This window comes from Orbicella franksi, chromosome 7 (genome assembly GCF_964199315.1).
Source record: "Orbicella franksi chromosome 7, jaOrbFran1.1, whole genome shotgun sequence".
Taxonomy (NCBI): Eukaryota; Metazoa; Cnidaria; class Anthozoa; order Scleractinia; family Merulinidae; genus Orbicella; species Orbicella franksi.
Genome location: NC_138151.1, coordinates 3,525,560 through 3,550,544, shown reverse-complemented (window position 1 = coordinate 3,550,544; position 24,985 = coordinate 3,525,560). Strand labels below are relative to the sequence as shown.

The 24,985-nt window shown below is 39.1% G+C and overlaps 1 protein-coding gene across 2 annotated transcripts; it reads left to right on the top strand.

The window, feature by feature from the left end:
• The first annotated feature begins 1,848 nt into the window (after positions 1-1,848).
• On the top strand, positions 1,849-24,179 carry LOC145492191 (uncharacterized). 2 transcript variants are annotated; one of them, XM_081471532.1, is made up of 2 exons: positions 1,849-2,677; positions 20,338-24,178. In XM_081471532.1, the coding sequence occupies exon 2, from the start codon at positions 20,352-20,354 to the stop codon at positions 21,699-21,701; it is 1,350 nt and encodes a 449-aa protein (XP_081327658.1). In that variant the 5' UTR covers positions 1,849-2,677; positions 20,338-20,351; the 3' UTR covers positions 21,702-24,178. The 2 variants fall into 2 exon arrangements, with proteins under 2 accessions (XP_081327658.1, XP_081327659.1); XM_081471533.1 differs by lacking the exon at positions 1,849-2,677 and adding an exon at positions 15,911-15,918 and having other exon boundaries at positions 20,338-24,179.
• The last annotated feature ends 806 nt before the right edge of the window (positions 24,180-24,985 follow it).

Sequence of the window (24,985 nt, the reverse complement as noted above, 5' to 3'; positions counted from 1 at the left end):
TATGATTACAGACTGAATTGGACGGCACGATGTCCTATTACCATTTTTAATCAAAACTATAACAAAATTCTCGAACGTGATTGGCTATCAGCAGCCCGATTTGAGCATTAATTGGACAGTGTACGCGTCATGCTTGTAATTGGACAGGTGTGTCATTTTCCCACAAAATTTCTCACAAAAGTAAAAGTTTCATTTGATAAAGAGCTTTTTATTGCCATTTTAAATATCATAATCATAAAATATGGAGAACAGCTCGCAAAATTGCTGTCAAGTCTCTTTGAAAACAGTCACCAGAGACTAAACCTCCACAATTTTACAAAGTCAGTCTCAGTCAATGGTTACTATAGTGATTGTAATCAATGTTGTGATTGGTGGATTTAGTGGAGAGGACTTAAAATGATTGGGTCATTTAATTGTCCGATTACAGGTGTCCGATTATAGCCAACTGTCTGATTACACTGTCCGATTACAACTTTGCAGATTAATTTGAGCAAAATACAGCAGTTTATGCACCAATCACATTTGAGGAAATTGTAATTGTTATGATTAAACTTAGAACATAACACGATGAAGTCTATTTAATCAGTGAGCAAGATGTGAAGAAATTAATGAATTCATGCAGCATTGTGTCTAGAATAACATAATGGAAGAGGCCGCACGATGAGAGTTAACCGGGTTATTTCTAATTAATCAATTACGATTAACTGGGTTACCGAAAACTCGTGAGTTGCCGCTATTTATGGCAGATCATTGAACTTAAACCGGGTTAACGGTTACCATGGAAATTAACTGAAGAACAATAGATTTTTTAACCGAGTTAGGTTAATTTTGAGCTACCTTTCTGCGTGGTGTAACCCAGGTTTGTGGTCTCTTATCAGTGCCGTGCATTGGCTTTTTCGTGAAATGTGTCAGTCATCATGGTCTGTAAGTGAAATGTTGTCACTGTGGCACAAACAAGTGCATAATCTTGTACTGAACATGGCGAGTGACAACAACAGTTTACTACAATGATCAGTTGAGTAAGGCACGAGGGAAGTTTGGTTACGAAGTTTTAGCCCTTAAAATTATAGTGTTGTCGCGGGCAACTTACCTCGTTTCCGTTGGTAACAATATCAACAGCCGTTGGTCGCCTGTCGCGTCGCCTAATATTTCGCGCGCTTTGCTGCCAATGACGTTAAAGGCCGATAAGTTGTCAATGGATACAAAGCCAGTTGCTCTTGACAACAACACGATTTTTACGTTAAAACTTGGTGACCAAACTTTTGTCCCGCCTTACTCAACTGATAATCGTAGTAAAACAATTGTATTACCGGAGCGGATTTGTAGTTTTTTCCTAATAGTGTCGGCTATACCATATCAGCCAAGTTTGCAAGTAACCTTCACACTTGGACTATGGCCTGAACAGGAAGCACTCCTTCGCCTTAGAAGGGGAAATTTTAATCGACCTCCGCAAAGAACACAAGAGCACGTCAAAGGGAAGCGGCAGTTCATTAAAATGGCAAGAAATGCAGACGAATGAATGAATTCGTGAACAATCTTAGGTGAAGTGCATTTTCGAAACATAACAGCTGTGGACCGAGAGCGTTTCACAGTTTCTAGATGCCACAATTCACGCTTCTCTATCGATAAGGATGCACCAAAGCAAGTGCTTCTTTTTGTCATAAATGAAAGAATACGCAAAGTTCTTAGTGAAAGGACTTGATGTTCATTCGGGTATAAAAGTCATGCATAGTAGGATTCCAGTCAAATTCGACGACCATTCATTCGACGGCAGTGGAGAATACTCTGACGTCCACACAAAATCAACACCATGTTCGAAAGAACTGCCTTGGAAATTCATGTATAGTGCGCATGAGAAGGAAGAGAAACTGCCTTGGCTGTGAATGTAAAGAAACTGAGGGACACGAAAACAAAGAAGAAGAATCAAGAAAATAAGACTGTAGTTCTGAAAGTCTGTCGTTTTGTTGGTTTATCCACGTCATGACGTCAATTGAGTTCACCCACTTCATAATCTATTTCAATACGGCCACTCATAAAATATAACCCCGTTGTTTCGTCATAACCAACCTTTAACCGAGTTAAGTTATTTGGAAATTTTAACCAGGTTTCTAAAAAATAAACTCAGTTAACTGTGGCTGAAACCATCATATTATTCACAACGCTGCGTGAATTCATTATTTCTTCACATTTTGCCCACTGATTAAATAGAGCCCGTATTTTCCGGAAGAGAAAATAGGGGGTCCAGATGGGGCTCCAGATGGGGGTCCAGAAGGGGGTCCAGAAGGGGGTCCAAATGGGGGTCTAGAAGGGGTCCAGAAGGGGTCCAGAAGGGGTCCAAAAGGCGGTCCAGTAGGGGGTCCAGATTGAGGGGTCCACGTTTTGTACCGACGCCTTAAACCTCTACTTAAACGAACCTCAGTCAAATGTGACTGTTTCTAGAACCAATCGGAATACAGGACCTCCGACAGTTGCGAGTCATTTGATCAGACACAAACGCTCCGCTTGCACATATCACTTTCGATTTGGCCATCAGTCTGACAGTCAACCCCTACTGTTTCATTTCAGTTGCCGTTTCTTTGAATCGCAGACGGAGCGACGTGTAAGATAGGTTCAAGTTCACATTCAAGTTTAAGACGTGCAAGACTTTGGAAACTACTGCTGTTACAAGGACGTTGAAGTAGGTACATCTATTAAGATTTACTAACGGGCGTATTTCCATTAAATTAATCTTTATTTAGGAATGACTCTTCGATCTTTACACCGTATGAAGTCCACTGCACGTTTTCCTAGTACAAAATGACTTATGTTTGCTCCTAATTTCCCTTTCACACAGTTGACTGTGTAATAAACTTCCTTACAAGGTCTATTTTGCAAGAATCCGTTGTCTTCGGTTACTCAATGTTGAATACTCAGAATAACGATTCCGCGAAATAGCAAGCTCCGCATCAATTATCTGATTAATTCTTAGAATTCGCTTCGATCTGGCGGCTGGTGACGCCTTGCAGACTTCGGGCTGTCTCCTAACCAGGACGACGGTTAATATTACGTTAAGAACCTGAAATCTCACGTTGTTCCTGGAGAATCCGCTAAATTGCAGTTGTGCCTTCCAGTTTTTTGATCTACCTTTCACACAGTCGACTGTTCAATGAACTTCCTTAATTACTACAGTCAAACCTCCGATTCCGACCACTTCTCGTAAGCGACCACCTCTCCTCAGCGACCAGCTTTCCAAAATACCAAAAGTTTCCAAGTCAAATCACTGTATTTGGAACCTCTTTCAAGCGACCATCTCTCATAAGCGACCGCGATCACTTTTAGAGCTAAAAGTTTGAAACTTTCCTTTGTTTTTATTAAACCTCCCGTAAGCGACCGTTTGACAGATAATGGAGCGAAAAATGGATATTAATTTGGTGTAGCATTATCGTATTTCTTGCCAGTACAAGAAACAGAAATTTCTCAGTGGGAAGAACCGGACTTTTTTCTCGAAATTGATATCTAAAAGAAAACATTGCATCGGCACTGGCGCATGGGTCAAGTCTTGGCAGTTACCATATTCTAATGAAGAAAAATTTTGATCCGTAATGGTCTAATTTCTCATATGCGACAACCTCCCATAAGCGACCACCTATGCTTGACATTATGGGTTTTCGCTCACGGGAAGTTCGACTGTAAGGTATATTTTGCAAGAATTCGTTGTCTTCGGTTACTCAATGTTGAATACCCAGAATAACAATTCCGCGAAATTGTCCTGACGTAAGAGCAAGCTCTGCATTAATTATCTGAGTAATTCTTAGAATTCGCTTCGATCTGGCGGCTGGTGACGCCTTGCAGACTTTGTGCTGTCTCCTAACCACGATGACGGTTTATACGACGTTAAGAACCTGAAATCTCACATCTGTTCCTGGCGAATCCGCTAAATTGCAGTTGTGCCTTCCAGATTTTCGATCCACTGCAGTAATGATAATTGTTCATGAAAAATCATGAAGTTGATGTTGACAATTTGGAACTTTCTATAGGTCAGAAAGAGGGCGGAAGGCACTTTTGCCAGCTCAGTCACATGTGACCAATATCGGCAAAACGAAATAAAAGTTCGAGATTTTTGTGAAATCTCCCTGAAAAAACACACAATAACTAAAAAAAATAATAATATCATCATACACTTGAAATAATTTACACTTTTCAACTGCCGATTATTTTTGTATGAAATAAAGTTTTACAGCTTTCTGTTTGCGATGTACAAAGGAAATACCTATGGGAGAGCAAACTAGTTCCAACGTAGGACGAGTGATCAAGCTCATGCCTAAAACAGCAAGAGAATTTTTTTATTTTTCCAAAGCGTAGCATCATATAATTCAAATTAAGAACATCCCACTCGTCTAGCGATCTGATATTTCTATTTCATTTGTTTGATTCGCCATTTGTCTGCTCGCCAATGTGCTCCCTTTGATTTACTACTACGAAAATCTTGAATTGTCCGCTTTATCAATTACACTGTAAGACACAATTTTAGCGCATCTCCTTAATCTAACTTCAGGCATTTCTGATAAATTGTATTCTTTATATTCCTCCACGCCCCTCCACGTCTCACTACACGCCTCTTCCTCTTACTTTCATCCTGCCCCACCTTGAGTACTGTTATTCAGTGTGGCATTTTTGCGGGTCACGAAATATGGATAAATTAGAATCACTAAACAAACGCATTTTACGCTTATTTTGAATGACAAACACTCGGACCTCAAACCGCAACTATTAACTAACCCGGGAAAAACTTCACTCTACCACAAGCGTATACACAACATGCTGTCGATATGTTACAAGTGTCTAAACTTAACCCACGTTTACTCCACGTTTGTTTACTCCAGGTTGTATCACCTACTCTCTACATGGTACCAATATATTGAGTCTACTCAAGCCATCTACTATCAAATATGCATGATCCTACATACATACACACATACATACATACGTACACACATACATACATAAACTTTATTTAAGCTCGAATTTCAGAGTAGCTTGACCAGCTAATCCTCACTCCTTTTGCTACCTAGCTGCGGCTAAGACCTGGAACTCATTACTGGATTCATGCAGAAAGCAGGAAACTTTGACGTAGTTTAAGAATGCTATTGATAAAATGAACTTTACACAATGACTATGCTTGCCTATCTAATACATTAATTATTGTTTTTTGTACAGCATTGACTCTGCTTGTCTATTTACACATTAATTAAGTCTTGTATTTGTCTTTGTTTCCGAGGATTGCATGATTTTTCTTTCTCGAAGATATTAGCTTATTTGTAGTTACCTATAAATTCGAGGAGAAATAGAGCTCATGTATGTATGCATGCATGCATGCATGCATGCATGTATGCATGTATGTATGTATGTATGTATGTATGCGTGTATGTATGTATGTCTGTATGTATGTATGTATGCGTGTATGTATGTATGCGTGTATGTATGTATGCGTGTATGTATGTATGCGTGTATGTATGTATGCGTGTATGTATGTATGCGTGTATGTATGTATGCGTGTATGTATGTATGCGTGTATGTATGTATGCGTGTATGTATGTATGCGTGTATGTATGTATGCGTGTATGTATGTATGCGTGTATGTATGTATGCGTGTATGTGTGTATGCGTGTATGTATGTATGCGTGTATGTATGTATGCGTGTATGTATGTATGCGTGTATGTATGTATGCGTGTATGTATGTATGCGTGTATGTATGTATGCGTGTATGTATGTATGCGTGTATGTGTGTATGCGTGTATGTATGTATGCGTGTATGTATGTATGTACGTACTTACGTACGTACGTACCCACGCACGCCGACGGTGGTGTAGATATTTGGACGAAAGGCATCTTGAATTGTTTGCTTTACCATTTTAACACACTGGGATATATAATTTTGTTACTGTGTGATATAGGGGTGGCGAATGGTAAATGCGAGACTTTGCGAGAAGGCGAGACAAGCGCTTTTCTTTGCAAGCCCGAGACGTATTGACTTTTTAGATTGCGAGACCGAGACTTCAAAGTGTTTTGAGTGCGAGAGCGAGGGGCTCCGAAATTCGAGCCCCAGATTTAGTTGAAAGCTATAAGAATGAGCGAGAATGTAAATACTTGTTCCTTTACACAGTTCCACAAGGGACATCAGATAAGTTCTTCGACTTCGTGGTTTTCATCATGAGCTATAGTGGGTTATGTGTGGCTTCCTGATTCCCCTTTTAGCCTTGTAGCCAGCCTTTGCGAACATGCTGAAACTGGAAATTCGACTATAACAAACTACGTTAGGATATCCTGGCACAAAATAACTGTTTTTTGGCGCCAAAATGACGTTGTGGTAATTTTTGTAGCTATTTGTGGAATTCAGACAATTTGGCAGAAGTTAGGATTAACTTTTTCTCGGAAATTTGAAAGTTGCTTTATTGAGATTCAATATCAAGTGACGAGAAGACGTCATTTATTAAATAAACAAACGAATCGGAACCCTTAACCTTGTAAAAAGTCGATCGAGACTCCGAGAGAGCTTAGTATGAAAATCGAGACTGCGAGACGCACATAACCGCTAAAAAAACAAGACTGCGAGACCCGTGAAATTCAACTGAAACTTTTGCGAGACCCAGAGTTTTTGAGGGACCATAACCCCTTGTGTAAACTGAAACGCAACCCCAGTCCTAAAATATACCGGTTCTTGAGAAAACGAAATAAAGTTTGTGAATATAAACTTCCAATAACTTACATGAGAATTTATCGAATGAGGAAGGGAAAAATCCACTCCGCGAAATATCCCCTATTTAAATAAGTCATTTGCCCGAGCGAAATGCCATTTTGCCGGTTCTTGTTTCAGTAAAGTTCTAAATTTTCCCAATTTTCAGGTGCGTTGACAGTCATGTCAGGGCTTCAGAGGCCTTGGAATTTCCGAAAACCACCCTACATAGTTCTTTTGGGTGACGTTGGCACTGGCAAGTCTACCATTGTAGAGAAACTGACAGGAGAAAAAGGCAGGAGTTCAGATGCGAACGAGAGTTTCACAAAGACCTCGTCAGCTTTCTGGGTGCCTGACGGCAGCCTTATCGTATCTGATACACCCGGCAGCAACACATTGAAAGATAAACTGGAACACAACATTTGGATAGCTGGGGCACTGAACTTCAGACCCGTCTCAAGAATATTCATTGTTGTCAAGGCTGAAACTCGTATTGATAACGTGGTCGACAATGTTCGCAAATATGCAGATCGTTTCCTGGAATTTCCCATCGGCGTGGTAGGGGTTCTTGTCACGCACATGGATATGGTGGACTGGAAAGAGGAGGACCTCACAGCGCAAAGAGAAGATGAGCTTGGTATCGACACGGTTGTCTTTTCCAGGATCAGCACGAAGCGTGAGACACTACTGCAAAGCATACTTAAGACTTGCAAGGAAGAATATAACCTGACAGTGAACGCTGAAAACTTTTTTAAGCTCTTTAAAATCCACAACAACCATAGGAAGATTCTATAGTCCACCAGTGATGAAGTTAAGAAATTTTCATCACCTTCTGAAGGAAATCAGAACATATAGTATGACCTCTGTGATGTGCTATAAGGATCCTCTACCTTTTTGAAACACTCCAGTTACGAACATTTCGATATGATTTACATATAAGAACAATACAATTGAACGTGTTTAAGGTAGTTGTATAAATTTTGTAAACTAATTTGCGCAGTGTTAGAAATTGATGAAGTCGTGTAGCTCACTTTAACCATGTCGATCAAAGTTACAGGCCAAAACCCCTTTAACTGTTGGGAAAAAAGTGTCTATAGCTATAGTATCAGATTCAGTAATTGTTTAAGTTTCAAGAAAACTATAAATACAGCCTGTCATCATGCCATATACAGCAAAACATGTAATGGGTGGATACCCTTCAGGGAATTGGTCAATGTACGGGTTTTATTAATAGAGGTGCCCGTTAAATCAAAGGTTTCTTACGCCCAAGCTCTCCTTAAATGTTGGATAGAGGTTTGTACGGGTCCGCAAATGATCCCAGGACCGCAAATGATCCCGGACCGGAAATGATCCCCATATTGGACCGCAAATGATCCCGATCAAAAAATAAGGAATGGCATGGATTTATATCAGAGGAAGGTGAGAACATGTACAAAAATAATGAACTAAAAAACATCCTTTATCATTTTACAAAAAAAATATTCCACAGTTGCTGTTTTGTTCTTCGAAGGGTACAGATCTTTTTCATTGTCACGCAATAACAAAAATAATAAATCGAAAACCAGCCAATGGAAAAAGCTAAGAAATTGTGATGTACGCTATAGAAGATAACTAAATAAGGCACTTCTCCAAGTTTTAGGCCTGTACGTTTTTCCAAACTTCAGATATTCGTCGTAAATGTTTCCCAGAAATTTACAGAGCCCAGTACGTAAGAAAACGCCATGTTGGTGTACATCCGTGGCGGCCGGAATATAGTGTAAACATCTGGAACTTACTTTGGCTTTCTAGGCGACTGATTATCAGTACTAAACAAACAAGCATTTACATCAGCACTTTTCCTAATGCTCTAACTTCTAAAAAGACTCAAAATCATGAGATGAGTATATATTTTTAAACAAACTCGATCGTAACCTTGTGTCACGCAACCTCCATAACCCTGAAATTCAAAATGCTCTGGTTTCCAAACGAAGCACGCTAATTGTAAACAGATATAAATATACCGCCTCTTATGTCTGATGAGGATAAAAACACGTCACGTGAATACGATCTATTGATTTAGAAGTCTTAAGAAAGCACATACTTGTAAACATTCTCGAAATCCGGGTGGCAATGGTGTCAAACATCTATCAAACGGCTAATTGTCAAAACGCAGCGTAAGCCTTGGCCTTGCTTGGTCATGAAGCTAAACTTCATAACTGTAGAGTCCTAAAGTGTGACGTCACAAAAAATAAATTTGAGAAATCATGGGATTTGGCGCCATTTTCGAATAGAGCGTCCTTAAAAAAGGGTCTTTGCCAAAAAATACCTCTTAATTGTAATTCCCAGCCGAAATATAACGGATGAAAATTTGGTACTGCCCCATATAAATCTCTCTAATTTTGAGTCAGTTCTAAACTGAAGGAACTGAAACAAATGTTGAAGGGTTTGTATGGAATGCTATCAAACTTTGATCCCTTATATCTCTATCGGGAATTGCAATTCAGAGCTAATTTTTGGGATGAGGGCATCTTTTGGGATCCTCTATAAGAATATGACATCACGTCCCATAATTTCAAAATTTTTATTTTTGTGACGTCATCACTTTAGGACTCTATAGCTTGGAATTTTGGCTTCTTAGAATACTCAAGTAGTCATTTCCGAGGAATTAAAGCCAAAATACGACCAAGGAAAAATTACAAAATAAATTTGTTCAAATTTCCAGTGCTACACACTAGGCGTTTTACAGAGTGATGAAGCGTTGTAGGCTTGTGAGTCTACTCAGGTGACAGCGTCTTCTGTAATAGTTGCTTCATGGTTAGATTTTAGTTTAAAACTTTAGACGAGTAGCGTTAATGGCTGATAAAATGTTATTTAACTATAACACCGAAATATCAATGTTGAACAAAGGAGGATATGTAGCGCATGTTGCACTGATCATAATTTTACTTAGAATTGCAAAGAAATACAAGCCAAGTCGTGTTTTGATGATTGAGTGGTGATATTCATAGCATCGTAGTTAGAAGCAAAATCTAGTCGAAAGAATGAAAAAAGAGCAAGTTGTAACCCATTATAATTATAAGATGGCTTTAATAAAAACATCGGTATTCACGTAAGCCAATTTCCTATCCACACCATCCAACCATCCATGCCATTCCTTGTATTTTAGTCGGGATCATTTGCGGTCCAATATGGGGATCATTTGCGGTCCGGGATCATTTGCGGTTCAATTTGGGGATCGTTTGCGGTTCGGGATCATTTGCGGACCCGTACAGCTTTCCTTGTTACAGCTTGCATGCTGTAATAACGTAGAGACTAATACAAAACTCGTCATATAAAGGTGTTTAAAATCACACGAAAAGTAAAAACAAGAATTATATGGTGAAGATCTCCATTGTTTGTCTACAAGAAATGCATTTTAACTTTGTTATACAGGAGGAGCGCCAGTCATTTGCTTTTTCCCAAAGAAGTGACCGAAATAATGGGAACAGGGAGTACTCTAAACTAGTCCACAAGGAACGAATGACAAGAATCAACGAATGAACTGTCCCTTAATTCGGGAACTGTTGGGTATCATTAAGTGCCCGCTTCCGGCAAATAGAGGCTTGGACAGCTTAAGACTTGAGAAGTGCTCACTTAATACAGGGTGAACACTGAATATTGGATGACTTCTTAACACGGGTTTGATTGTACTGTCAAATATATTCAAGTCGACAATGCTTCAAAGATACCGCACATTTTGGGTTTGTAGTCAAAATTTAAACTGAAAAGATAACGGTGTTTCTGGCCATCATTTAGTAAAGTCAGTATCGATCGAAAAAATCCGTCAAATCATCAGATTCGTGTCAAATCCTAAATTGAGTTAAGAAACTTACTTGGCATGTGATATAGAGGTTGTTCCCGCTGCAATAATTAGGGTATCTGGATACAATCAACTTTCATTTCGTGACCCGTCATATCTTTCGTCTTTAAGCGAATCGAAAGGAACCATAAAGCCGTTTCAGGGCTTTTTACGGAACAGACCCCTGGCTACCTGCATGGGTTTTAAGTCTTTTAAGAGGTAGGGCCGAAATCTTACAAATCATCAGATTCTTCCAGTCGTACTATTGGTAAAGTTCACATAGTTACCGGCATTGTATGCTTGTCAGCAAGGTGAAGATGTGTTCGCAACAGGCTTGTAACAAGTCTGTTCACGAGTTGTAACAATGTTAATTGGAATTGACGATGAATCATGGTGATGTACTGCTCTGTATATCGTGGTTTACCACAATATCCACGTCAAAGAAAATGTTTTTTTTCAGAGCGCAAGCTGAAAAAGGCATTGCGTGACACATTGACGCGAGCAGCGTTGTCTGGACTCTTATCGACAACGGCAAATTAGCCAATCAGATTGCGAGTTTAGTAGCAAATTGAGGTAAAATTGTCTTTATTTGAACAATCATCTCTCATCCAAAGAACTTCAAAACGTATTGTATTGAAGGGACTTAAAAAATTTAAAATTCTTCAATGAAAAATGTACGGGCTGGCCTGTTATAGGGCTGCCGGACAGAATGTTGTCAAATGTCCTACACATCCCTGGGGGCAAATTGGAATTGACACAGCCATGACATACTCAAAGATCGTCTATATCCACGATATATGTAATCTTAGTAGTCTATGTTTAGAAAGAAAATCTTCGCGCGTTTCTCATCAAGCTGTCTGAATGAGTCAAGAATTAGCCTACCGAACAATTAACCGAACAAGCGGGTTAGCGCGATCGATTCAAGAAGTTAGCAGAGAGATTATTATTCTCTTAAACTCTGTCCACAGGGGCCAGGCTTATTACAGAGTCAAGTGATGTCAGTTAGATTCCATGACTCCCTTGCTGTTCGGTGGCTAACAAAGTAAATTCATATGCAAACTTTGTAGTTTTTTTAAGGTTTTATTTTCACTACAGAACAGCAAATCAAGTTTATTAATCTTACTGTTTTACAATGAACTTTATGGACTACGGTAAGGTATAGTGAAGCAAAGTCTAAATTTAAATAACTTAAATTCATATTTCACTTAACTGTACAAGCATGTACCAAAGATGTCTGCCTCTCCCTTTAACCTTGCCGTCCAAGGGTTGGGTAGTGGGCGAAATTGGTCCCTCGTCTTATCGAAGAACCTCATTTCTGGTTCTCAAACCAAACCGAATCAAGAACGGGGCTGGAGGTAGGTTTTCGCACTAAGGAGTGGGCAATATCTTTGACATTTACATGTATAATATGCAAAATTCAAATGTAAAGGCCAACAACAGTTCAAACACGAGCTGTTCTTTCTTGGTTGCTTGGTTCCAAACAGAAATATAATCTGTCACTATTTTTTTTTTGGCGGGGTGTGGGAGGTGTTGGACTTGATCAGGATAACGAACGAAAAGTACAAATTTTACTTCGTAACTCCATCAAGCAAAATTTCTACCCACAGCATTAAATATGAACGAGATTATAGAAGCTGTTGAAAGCTTCTACTTTATGGTCCTTACATAAAGTCTAAATTCTATTGACAACCCTGTAGTTTATGGTTTATGCTGCTACAAAACTAGACTTTTTAAATAATGGAATCCACGAGTTTTGGTAAGAAACGCAGAGTTTTTCTCTGCCAATGATTTTTTTTTAAATAATAAAACACCTTTTACCCAAGATTTTTTTAGATATTTTTTTCTTCATGTCTTTGTTTGGTGCTTTTTAGTTTTCGAAATTTTTGTCTACAATAGCTTCTTAAAACAAAAATTCTCTTAAAGTAACCAGCAAAATCTTACTTAAATTTTGCCATAATATAATCAGAAAGTTGCGCGTATTCCAGTATAAAATTTACTTGACGAAATTGCCAAGGATTTGTTCAAGTAATCACAAGCAACTAAGTACTAACGGTATGACATTTTTTCATTGCTATTTTTTCTTTTTTTGTTTAGTGACATGCGCTATTTTCGTCCCTGAAAACCAAGATGACAAAACTTACTCTAATAAAATTGATTTATTTTTTTGTTTTTTGTTTTTGTTGCCCCTCCTTGGGGGAGGGGGAGGGAGCTACTTTTTGATGTGTACACCATGTTGCTCGCAATGGTGGTTTGGTGTGCCTACTTGATTCTTGTGTTTTAAATGGTGTTTTTTTTTTTGTTTTTTCAGCTGCCTCTGCTTAAACGAACGTCAGTCACATGTGACCAACATCCGCCAAACGAAATAAAAGTTCGAGATTTTTGTAAAATCTCTCTGTTTTTTTTTTGTTTTTGTTTCACTGTTCTACCAGATGAGGGGTCAGATTAAAGAAAAAAAGTAGTCCAGCGATGGATTTTGAAGTGCTACGAAATGTAACGCCAACTGCAAACGAAGAATGTTGTACGACCGACTTCCAGTTTTAAATCTTTCGCAAGCGGAAGATTCAAGGCGACCGGCAGTTAAGTAATATTTTTCAACTCACTAGTAACATAAGGGCAAGTCTGTGGTGTGATGTTGATTTCGTCATAACATCGGAAAATTGACTTAAAACTTGAGCGGGATCGGGATTTCGACGAGTGAGGTGGCGGGATAGCCTGCAGTGCAGGCGTATTTTGGGCGAAGTGAACTTCCTTACAAGGTCTATTTTGCAAGAATCCGTTGTCTTCGGTTACTCAGTGTCGAATACCCAGAATAACAATTCCGCGAAATTGTCTTGACGTAAGAGCAAGCTCCGCATAAATTATCTGATTAATTCTCCAAATTCTCTACCGCTCATTGATCGAGAGTTCTGGTCGATATTTTAAGTCGATAACCTCCGTGGGTGTTTTGTTGACAGTCGCGAACTATTCCAAGAAGATAAGAAGATCAGATAACGCTTCGCTTGCATATTTCACTTTCATTTCCTATTCCATTGAGGACAAAGCGCCGGACACGAAAATTGACCCTACCGTTTCTAGAACCAATCAGAATACAGGACGTCCGACAGTTGCGAGTTATTTAATCAGACACAAACGCTTCGCTTGCACATATCACTTTCGATCCGGCTATCAGTCTGACAGTCGACCCCTACTGTTTCATTTCAGTTGCCGTTTCTTTGAATAGAAGACGGAGCGACGTGCAAGATAGGTTCAAGTTCACATTCAAGTTTAAGACGTGCAAGTCTTTGGAAACTACTGCTGTTAAACTGAAGGACGTTGAAGTAGGTACATCTATTGAGATTTACTAACGGGCGTATTTCCATTAAATTAATCTTTATGTAGGAATGACTCTCCGATCTTTTCATCGTATGAAATCCACTGCACGTTTCCTAGTACAAAATGACTTAAGCTTGTTACTACTTTACCTTTCACACAGTCGACTTTTTAATGAACTTCCTTACAAGGTCTATTTTGCAAGAATCCGTTGTCTTCGGTTACCCAATGTTGAACACCCAGAATAACAATTCCGCGAAATTGTCCTGACGTAAGAGCGAGCTCCGCATTAATTATCTGATTTATTAAATCCATTTTGAAATCACTGGTTATCCTTGCAATCTGATTGGCTCTCAGTGGTGCGATTTATTCACGAATCGCACTATTTTTTGCTCTAAATCGCATCTTTTTCTCAGCCAATGAGAATGGGCCAGTAAAACAAAACAACCAATCAGATTTCAAGATTAGTTTAAAGTAATCAATAAAATTTCAGGAAAATGAAAGGCAAAAAGCCACTGTGTGGAGAATTTTGCAAATACTATTGCCAAAACTTTGTTGTTATTGTAGCTTTTTTTCCAAAAAAATTGACGAATTTAATTAATTACAGTTTCTGAATGACGATTATGAGCTCCTTTAGGTTGAAGTCCTACTTTAATGGAAGTTCCCAACTTTCAGTGTCCATTTTGACGAATATTTTGGCGATTTTTCTTCAACATCTACTCAAGATCGGTATGATACTGAGTCCAGAAAAACATAAACAAACGAAAACCACACAACAACAAATTCAGAGTCATCTCAAGAAGGTAGATGTTTCCAGGTTTCCGGTAGTTTCAAACGAAGCAACAAAACAGCTCAACTCTGTTGCTGTGAATAAACATAGTCAAAATACGCCACACTGCACAAAATAGTGCATGAACGAACGTCTTACGAAGCCGGTGCCAGTCCCGCCATCTTGGAAATATCTTAAAACAAATGGCGCTGCAAGAACTTGACAAGGTCCTGAGTATTGAGTCCTACGCCGAGATTACAAAAAGAAACGGAGATGATAACGCGCTGGACCCCTTAAAATCATGCCATTGAACGGTATTTAAAAGAAAAAAATTGTATTATCCACTGGGCATCGTGCACTCGAGGGAGTTTCACAACTCAAAAGAAATCGATCGCAGAATTACACAGGATATGCACCTTCAAATTCCTTCTCCAAAGACAATGAAAAGTCTCAGCCTCAACCACAGAAGAAAGGTAGGCCTTCCATAATTGATTCAGGTGACGAGAATTGCACTTTTATACCTGAAGTACACTATTTTCGACTTCAGATCGGAACTGCTTGTTTCTTTGTCATGCTTGAATGAGTTTTCGTCACATGACATCGTTTTGCATACTAAATGAGACGTAAAGACGTTTCCGGTTCCGCTTTTTTGAAACCGGCTACTGGAACAATACACCAAAAATCTAAATTTAAGGCGATGAAATTGTGCGATTTCAAAATGGATTTAATAAAGTGGCAATTGAACTTCGGGTCGTGCAATTTTGGTCTGAAATCATACTTGTGATTTCAAATCGAACGAGCGCGCAGCGCGAGTTCGATTTTGAAATCACGCGTATGATTTCAGACCAAATTGCACTCCACTCAGTTCAATTACCATTGTTAATTCTCGAAATTCTCGCCCGCCCATTGATCGAGAGTTCTGGTCGATATTTTAAGTCGATGATCTCTGTAGGTGTTTTGTTGACAGTCGCGAGCTATTCCAAGAAGATAAGAAGATCAGATAACGCTTCGCTTGCAAATTTCACTTTCATTCCACTGAGGACAAAACGCTGGACACGAAAATTGACCCTACCGTTTCTAGAACCAATCAGAATACAGGACCTCCGACAGTTGCGAGTTATTTGATCAGATAGAAACGCTTCGCTTGCACATATCACTTTCGATCTCGCTATCAGTCTAACGGTCAACCCCTATTGTTTCATTTCAGTTGCCGTTTCTTTGAATAGCAGACGGAGCGACGCGCAAGATAGGTTCAAGTTCACGTTCAAGTTTAAGACGTGCAACACTATTGCTGATACAAGGACGTGGAAGTAGGTACGTCTATTGAGATTTACTAACGGGCGTATTACCATTAAATGAATCTTTATGAAGGAATGACTCTTCGATCTTTACACCGTATGAAGTCCACTGCACGTTTTCCTGGAACAAAATAACTTATGTTTGTTCCTACTTTACCTTTCACACACTCGACTGTTCAATCAACTTCCTTACAAGGTCTATTTTGCAAGAATCCGTTGTCTTCGGTTACTCAATGTTGAATACTCAGAATAACAATTCCGCGAAATAGCAAGCTCCGCATTAATTATCTGATTAATTCTTAGAATTCGCTTCGATCTGGTGGTTGGTGACGCTTTGCAGACTTTTTGCTGTCTCCTAACCAGGATGGCGGTTTATATTACGTTAAGAACCTGAAATCTCACGTTTGTTCCTGGCGAATCCTCTAAATTGCAGTTGTGCCTTCGAGATTTTCGATCTACCTTTCACACAGCCGACTGTTTAATGAACTTCCTTACTACAGTCGAACCTCTGGTTGCGACCACTTCTCGTAAGCGACCACCTCTCCTCAGCGACCAGTTTTCCAAAATACCAAACGTTTCCCAGTCAAATCACTATATTTGAAACCTCTTGCAAGCGACCACCTCTCGTAAGCGACCGCGACCACTTTTAGAACTAAACTTTGAAACTTTCCTTTGTTTTTACCCTCGCGTAAGCGACAGCTCGACAGATAATGGAGCGAAAATTGGATAATAAGGTGGTGTAACATCATCGTATTTCTTGCCAGTACAAGAAAGGGAAATTTCTCAATGGGAAGAAACGGATTATTATCTCGTAATTGACTTTTACATGAAAAAAACATTGGATCGGCATTGGCGCATGGGTCTCGGCAGTGACCATATTCTAATGAGAAAAAATTTTGATCCGTTGTGGTCTAAGCTCTCGTAAGCGACCACCTTTCATAAGCGATCACCTATGCTTGACATTTTGGGTGGTCGCTTACGGGAGGTTCGACTGTAAGGTCTATTTTTAAAGAATCCATTGTCTTCGGTTACTCAATGCTGAATACCCAGAATAACAATTCCGCGAAATTGTCCTGACGTAAGAGCAAGCTCCACATAAATTATCTGATTAAGGTTACAGTATACCTTCAGGGGTGTCTCGCGCGCAAGCGATGTAGAGCGTGCAGTTTAAGCTGTAGATACCTAAACCCCTACATCAAATTAAAGCTTATGGAGCTGGCTATCAAACTATACCAAGAAATTTGAAAGAAAATGAATTGTCGAATTTTTCACGACCACTAAATGCGTGCGCCCGAATCACCTTTCGAAAGCTACAAGTCAAAGCGAATTTCGTTTTTCGCCAATTTAATTTTTTCCTCGGTTTCAGGGCCCAAAGCGCTTAAAAAACGTGTCTGCGTTTTAGCATATTCAATTGCAGTAAAAAGTTACAGAACATTTTCGAAATAGGATTAAAAAAATGTGGAGTGATCGTACAAAAATCGCTCTCGAAGAAAAAGTATTTCGTAATTAACAATTCCCAGACATGCTTTTGTAGTTTATATGTTAAACTAGCCACTGTCCAAATTTAAGAGCAATTGAACAAATTCCCTTTGAGTTATAACTCTTTAAAGTGTCTGCTTCAAGTGAAAAAATTTATTCGAGAAAACAGCGTTAAGAAAAATTTTCTGCTTCGCAAACAAACTCCGCCCACAGACGCCTTCAACTGGGTTCTCAGATAACTAAGCCAATCAGTGCAGGGAAAGTTTAGTACCGTTAACCTCCTGGTGAAATTTACGCGCGAATCTCTAAAAAACTCTTGTGTTTCGCAATGCGCTCAAGGAACCGAAGGCAGAGAGATAATTTTTCTGTAGCTCGGTTTTTCTTGAAGCTGGTCTGGCAAAATGGGGAAGACTAAAAAGGATACGAACGTTAGAGTGGCTGAGCGAAGAAAACAAACAAAAGAAAGCGCCGAGAGCAACTGTGTGTGGGCAACTGTGCATGGATTATACTTCAAATGGTCTCAATGAGTGCGACGATTCGTCGATATCGGACTCATCAGAAGAGTCTCTGTCAGCATCCCTGTTATTGCTGTCAAGTTCCGAAATTTTTACAGAACCTTTCTTTTCTCTTACCACGAATATTTGCCCGCCTTATACGATAACTATAGCTTCATCCGCGTGGCGAACTTTCGCTTCTTCACTCATTGATGTATTTTCATTGGTTCTTCGCTGTTTTCGCTTTTTCGAACCGGTCCATGGTTTAAAAGTGGTCTATGTTTACTGATAACTTAATAGAGACACGCCTAATACCAAAAATGCTGGGTAGTCAGAACAACAATGCTGATCAACTGAGTAGTCAATTCGTGACATCCATATAGGTAATTCCCGCGAAAATCGTCTCGCTTGATTGCATACGCGCCATAGGGCTGTCAATCAAGAGGTAAACTTTTACTTCCGGTGAAAACGTAAAACCGCCATTTCTCCGCCAATATTTAGCCTTTTTCAAAAATTTTTTTAGAAATTAGAGACTATTCTTCGACCACTATTTTGAACCAAAAATCCAAATTTGAAGAAAATTGTCGAACCGAAGGTATACTGTAACCTTAATTCTTAGAATTCGCTTCGATCTGGCGGCTGGTGACCGCCTTGCAGACTTTGTGCTGTCTCCTAACGAGGATGGCGGTTCATATGACGTTAAGAACCTGAAATCTCACATCTGTTCCTGGCGAATCCGCTAAATTGCAGTTGTGCCTTCCAGATTTTCGATCCACTGCAGTAATTATAATTGTTCATGAAAAATCATGAAGTTGCATGATGTTGACAATTTGGAACTTTCTATAGGTCGGAAAGAGGGCGGAAGGCACTTTCGCCAGCTCAGTCACATGTGACCAATATCGGCAAAACGAAATAAAAGTTCGAGATTTTTGTAAAATCTCCCTGAAAAAACACACAATAACTAAAAAAAATAATAATATCATCATACACTTGAAATAATTTACACTTTTCAGCTGCCGATTATTTTTGTATGAAACAAAGTTTCACAGCTTTCTGTTTGCGATATACAAAGGAAATACCTATGGGAGAGCAAAGTTCGAACGTACGACGAGGGATAGAGCTCATGCCTAAAACGCCAAGAGAATTCTTTTATTTTTCCAAAGCGCAGCATCATATAATTTAAATTAAGAACATCCCACTCGTCTAGCGATCTGATATTTTCATTTCATTTGTTTGATTCGCCATTTTTCTGCTCGCCAATGTGCTTCCTTCAATTTACTACGAAAATCTTAAATTGTCTGCTTTACCAATTACACCGTAAGACACAGTTTTAGCGCGTCTCCTTAATCTAACTTCAGGCATTTCTGATAAATTGTATTCTTTATATTCCTCCACGCCCCTCCACGTCTCACTACACGCCTCTTCCTCTTACTTTCATCCTGTCCCACCTTGAGTACTGTTATTCAGTGTGGCATTTTTGTGGGTCAAGAAATATGGATAAATTAGAATCACTAAACAAACGCATTTTACGCTTATTTTAACCGACAAACACTCGGACCTCAAACCGCAACTATTAGCTAACCCGGAAAAAACTTCACTCTACAACAAGCGTATACACAGCATGCTGCCGATTGGCTACAAGTGTCTAAACTTAACCCACGTTTACTCCACGTTCTATCACCTACTCTCTACGTGGTAACAATATATTGAGTCTACTCAAGCCATCTACTACCAAATATGCATGGTCTTCACTCCTTTTGCTAGTTAGCTGCTAAGACTTGGAACTCATTACCGGATTCATGCAGAAAGCAGGAAACTTTGACATAGTTTGAGAATGCCATCAAGAAAATGAACTTTGCACAATGACTATGCTTGCCTATCTAATACATTAATTATTGTTTTTTGTACGGCTGTGACTCTGCTTATCTATTTATTAAGTCTTGGATTTGTGTTTGTTTTCGAGGATTGCATGATTTTCTTTCTCGAAGATATTAGCTAATTTGTAGCTATCTATAAATTCGAGGATAAATAAAGCTTATGTATGTATGTAGGCAGGCAGGCAGGTAGGCAGGTAGGTAGGTAGGTATGAATGTATGTACACCGACGGTGGTGTAGATATTTGAACGACAGGCATTTTGCTGCAAACACATCTTGGATTGTTTGCTTTACCACTTTAACACACTATGATATATAATTTTGTTACTGTGTGATATGGGATGTCATAACCCCTTATGTAAACTGAAACGCAGCCTTAGGCCTAAAATATACCGGTCCGTGAGAAAACGAAATAAGAACGTTTGTGAATGAAAACTTCCTATAACTTAGATGAGAATTTATCGAATGAGGAAGGGAACAATCCACTCCGCGAAATATCACCTATTTAAATAAGTCATTTGCCCGAGCGAAATGCCATTTTGGTTCTTGTTTCAGTAAAGATCTAAATTTTCCCAATTTTCAGGGGCGTTGACCGTCATGTTATGGCTTCGGAGGCTTTGGAATTTCCGAAAACCACCCTACATAGTTCTTTTGGGTGACGTTGGCACTGGCAAGTCTACTATCGTAGAGAAACTGACAGGAGAAAAAGGCAGGAGTTCAGATGCGAACGAGAGTTTCACGAAGACTTCGGACGTTTTCTGGGTCCCTGACGGCAGCCTCATCGTATCTGATACACCCGGCAGCAACGCATTGAGAGATAAACTGGAACACAATATTTCGATAGCTGGGGCACTGAACTTCAGACCCGTCTCAAGAATATTCATTGTTGTCAAGGCTGAAACTCGTATTGATAATGTGGTCGACAATGTTCGCAAATATGCAGATCGTTTCCTAGAACTTCCTATGGACGTGGTAGGGGTTCTTGTCACGCACATGGATATGGTGGACTGGACAGAGGAGGACTTCACAGCGCGAATAGAAGATGAGCTTGGTATCGACACGGTTGTCTTTTCCAGGATCAGCACGAAGGGTGAGACACTACTGCAAAGCATACTTAAGACTTGCAAGGAAGAATATAACCTGACAGTGAACAGTGAAAACTTTTTTAAGCTCTTTAAAATCCACAACAACCATAGGAAGATTCTACAGTCCACCAGCGATGAAGTTGAGAAGTTTTCAGAAAAAAAGAAGGCTTTTGACGAGGCAAGAAAAGGTTTCAGTGGAAAGGACCTGGTTGACCTTGTCTTTGAGTTCCAGGCATATATGACAGATGAAATTGTCCAAGCCCAGAAGAGGATGTCCGAGAAGAACAACTTTACCTTTTATGGTGATGGTGCAGCCAATGAAGCTGGTCACGTTGCCAACATGGTGAATCAACTCCGCATGGTACTGTACGATATCAGAACAGAATGTCTTGGATACCAGAGTGAGCATGGTGTATCTGAATTGCGAAGATGTCCGTACTGCAGTACCATTTGGACTAAGGTAGAAGGATGCGAAGGTGATACAACCTGCGGAAATCGACCATCAACTGCCAGCGACCTCAGAGATTCAGCATATGCGGTTCTGGGCACCTTCTCGTTTAGATGGCTTGGTAATGGCAAGCTTGAGATCAGCAGGGGCGGTGGTAAGACCGTGAAAAGCGAGAAGCCGAGTTCTTCATCATTTATTGGATGTGGAAGGTCAATCAACTGGAAAAAGATGGCAACAGTTACGGTCCCTTCTGAATTCAGTGAAACGGTAAAGGTTGGAACAAGTGATATCAAGGTCCTCCCACCAACTGCATCGAGGTTCAAAGAACAGCTGTCTGACAAGATAGGTGCAGCGCAAAGAGAGCTGAATCTACCGGAAAGACCATTTCCGTCTGAAGGAAGTCAGAACATATAGTATGACCTCTGTGACGTGCTAAAAGGATCCTCTGCCTTTTTGAAATACTCCAGTTACGAACATTTTGATATGATTTGATTAATGAACAATACAACTGAACTTGTTTAAGGTAGCTTTATAAAGTTTGTAAACTAATTTGTGCAGTGTTAGAAATTGATGAAGTCGTGTAGCTCACTTTAATTATGTCGATCAAAGTTAGAGGCCAAAACCCCTTTAATTGTTGGGAAAAAAGTGTCTATAGCTATAGGATCAGATTCAGTAATTGTTTAAGCTTCAAGAAAACTATAAATACAGCCTATGTCATCATTCCATATACAGCAAAACATGTAATGGGTGGATACCCTTCAGGGAATTGGTCAATGTACAGGTATAATAGAGGTGCCCTTTAAATCAAAGGTTTCTTACGCCCAAGCTCTCCTTAAATGCTGGATAGAGTTTTCTTGTTACAGCTTGCATGCTGCAATAACGTAGAGACTAATACAAAACTCGTCATATAAAGGTTTTTAAAAATCACATGAAAAACAAAAACAAGAATTATATATATGGTGAAAATCTCCACTGTTTATCTATGCGAAATGGTCGTAAAAGCAACAGACTAACAGCAATTTTTAAAAGGGAACAACATTTTTCAATTTACAAAACATGTTTCTATGCGAAATGCATTTTAATTTTGTTATACGGAAGGAGCGTTAGTCATTTGCTTTTCCACAAAGAAGTGATCGAAATAATGGGAACAGGGAGTACTCTAAACTAGTCTACAAGGAACGAATGACAAGAATCAACCACTGGAATCAACTGTCCCCTAATTCGGGAATTCGGTATCGTTAAGTGTCCGCTTCCCCAAAATAGAGGCTTGGACAGCTTAAGACTTGAGAAGTGCGGCACACTTAATACAGGGTGAACACTGAATATTGGATGACTTCTTATAATTAATACAGGTTTGATTGTACCGTCAAATATATTCAAGACAATGCTTCAAAGATGCTGCACATTTTGGGTATGTAGTGGCCAAAATTTAAACCGAAAAGATAACGGTGGTTCTGGCCATCATGCAGTAAAGTCAGTATCAATCGAAAAAATCCATCAAATCATCAGATTCGTGTCAAATCCTAAAATGAGTTAAAAAACTTACTTTGCATGTGATATAGAGGTTGTTACCGCTGCAATAATTAGGGTATCTGGATACAATCAACTTTCATTTCGTGATCCGTCATATCTTTCGTCTTAAAGTGCTAGTTTCAAAGCAGATCAAGGAGAAAGGAGTACAACTTAAGGATTTACCCAGAAACGTTAGTAAGTTAATACTCTCATTTCTTCTTAATATTAGTTGATTAAGGTGATAATGTGGTTTGTTTACGAAGTGCGTCAAAAAGTATAATCCTGTAACAGGGGGTGGGGGAGTCCTAAATAGTGAGGTCATGGGAACTTTGGAATAATTTGCCGTTAGAAATTTATAGACGTAAGGATACTTTTTCCGCTTTAAGAAGAGTCTATGTAATTCAATGTTTCAAGAACAACATCAGTTGAAATCATTTCATAATTTAGTTTAATAGATCTTTAACTTGTTTCATATATATATTTATAGTTCATAGATTTTAAATTTTGGACATCATTTCGTTATTTTGAACACTATCTTGTTAGTTTTAGGAGGGCCAAAATTTTATTAGCTTATAGCTATTTAGGGTTGCCCTCGTTAAATGAAATGTCTACTAAGTTTTGCGATCTATACAGTTAATTATTCTGGCGTTTAGAACTGCTTCTGTACATGATAACAATTTAGCTTTTTGTACTTGTAATTTCAGTCAAACTTGTCTCATGGACTCAAAGCAATTAAGGAAATAAATCTAAATTACAGTGACTGATTATTTCCTATGTTTTACAGTGGCCTGTGCAGTGTGCGTGCAACGATATCAACTTTCCGTGACTAAGGATTCCGCACTCTTGGCCCAGTTCGAGCCTGGGGTGCGTTTCTCTCTGGGCGTTTTCGCGTGCCACAATTTCCTCTGTGTCTTTAAAAGACATGAAACTTTGCAAATTCCTTATTCTTGTCTTGAAAACAAGCGAATCGAAAAGAACCGACAAGCTGCCTCAGGGCTTTTGACGAAACAGGCCCCTGGCAACCTACATGGGTTTTAAGTCTGTTAAGAGGTAGGGCCGAAATCTTGCAAATCATCAGATCCTTCCAGTCGTACCTGATTGGTAAAGTTAGCATGGTTACCGGCATTGTATGCTTGTCAGCAAGATGAAGATGTGTTCGCAACAGGCTTGTAACAAGTCTGTTCACGAGTTGTAACAATGTTAATTTGAATTGATGATGAATCATGGTGATGTACTGCTCTGTACTGAGATCCTAGTTGTCGGAAAGCTGTTGTTGCACAATTAAGAGAGAATCAAACACCGTGAATTCTATGCTTGTCTCATAATTTTCACTTTTTTTAGCCCAGAATTGGTACAGTTAAAGGTACACTGTGTAGTGTACCTATGTCTTGGAACCAATAAATATCTATATTGAATCTCAACCTGACATACAAACCTTGACAACATTGAAGTTGATTCTTGCAATCGTGGGAGGTCAACCAAACATTTTATGTAAATTACTTGAAGGAAATAAATTGCAACTTCAAAATTATAGCCTTTTATGCGCTGATTAGGTTTTTTATGACATGGCTCAAATTTCAAGTTGGATAGATTGAGGTAAACAGGATGGATGAACCAAAAACATTTTTCAAACTGTACATGTATTTCTCTGAAGCTGTTGTTGTGAAGTCTGTACATCAAAAGGAAAGGAACACTTACATAACCTGATTCAGAGCGTGAAAGGCTGCAATTTTCATGGCATTTAATTTTCATGGTAAGAAATTTTACGGCTTTCTTTGGCCGCCATCTTACTTTACTTACCAGCCGACCCTGACATGTCGGCACTGCGTCCCTCCCCCCACCCTGCAAGGTGTTTTTGTACATCGAAGACGAAAATTGAAATTGAGATTTTGATTTTCCGATCTTTCAAACGCGAGCGGTGTGTTTTATATTCATTCAATGAGAAGAAGATCGAGAGTACGAGGAATTTAATTTCTATAACAATAGATTTTTAGATAATTGGTGACAATTTTCGAATTTGATTTAGATGGAAAATAAGAAAAGCCGTTTTCATTTTTTGTTTCATTCAATAGAAAGTGACGAAAATTAAAAAAACAGTTCCTCAACTGTGATTTTTCTTTGAATTCGATAGCCAAAAATGTTGATTTCAATGCTGATTTTCCGTTTTTAAATGGTTGGCATTGGTG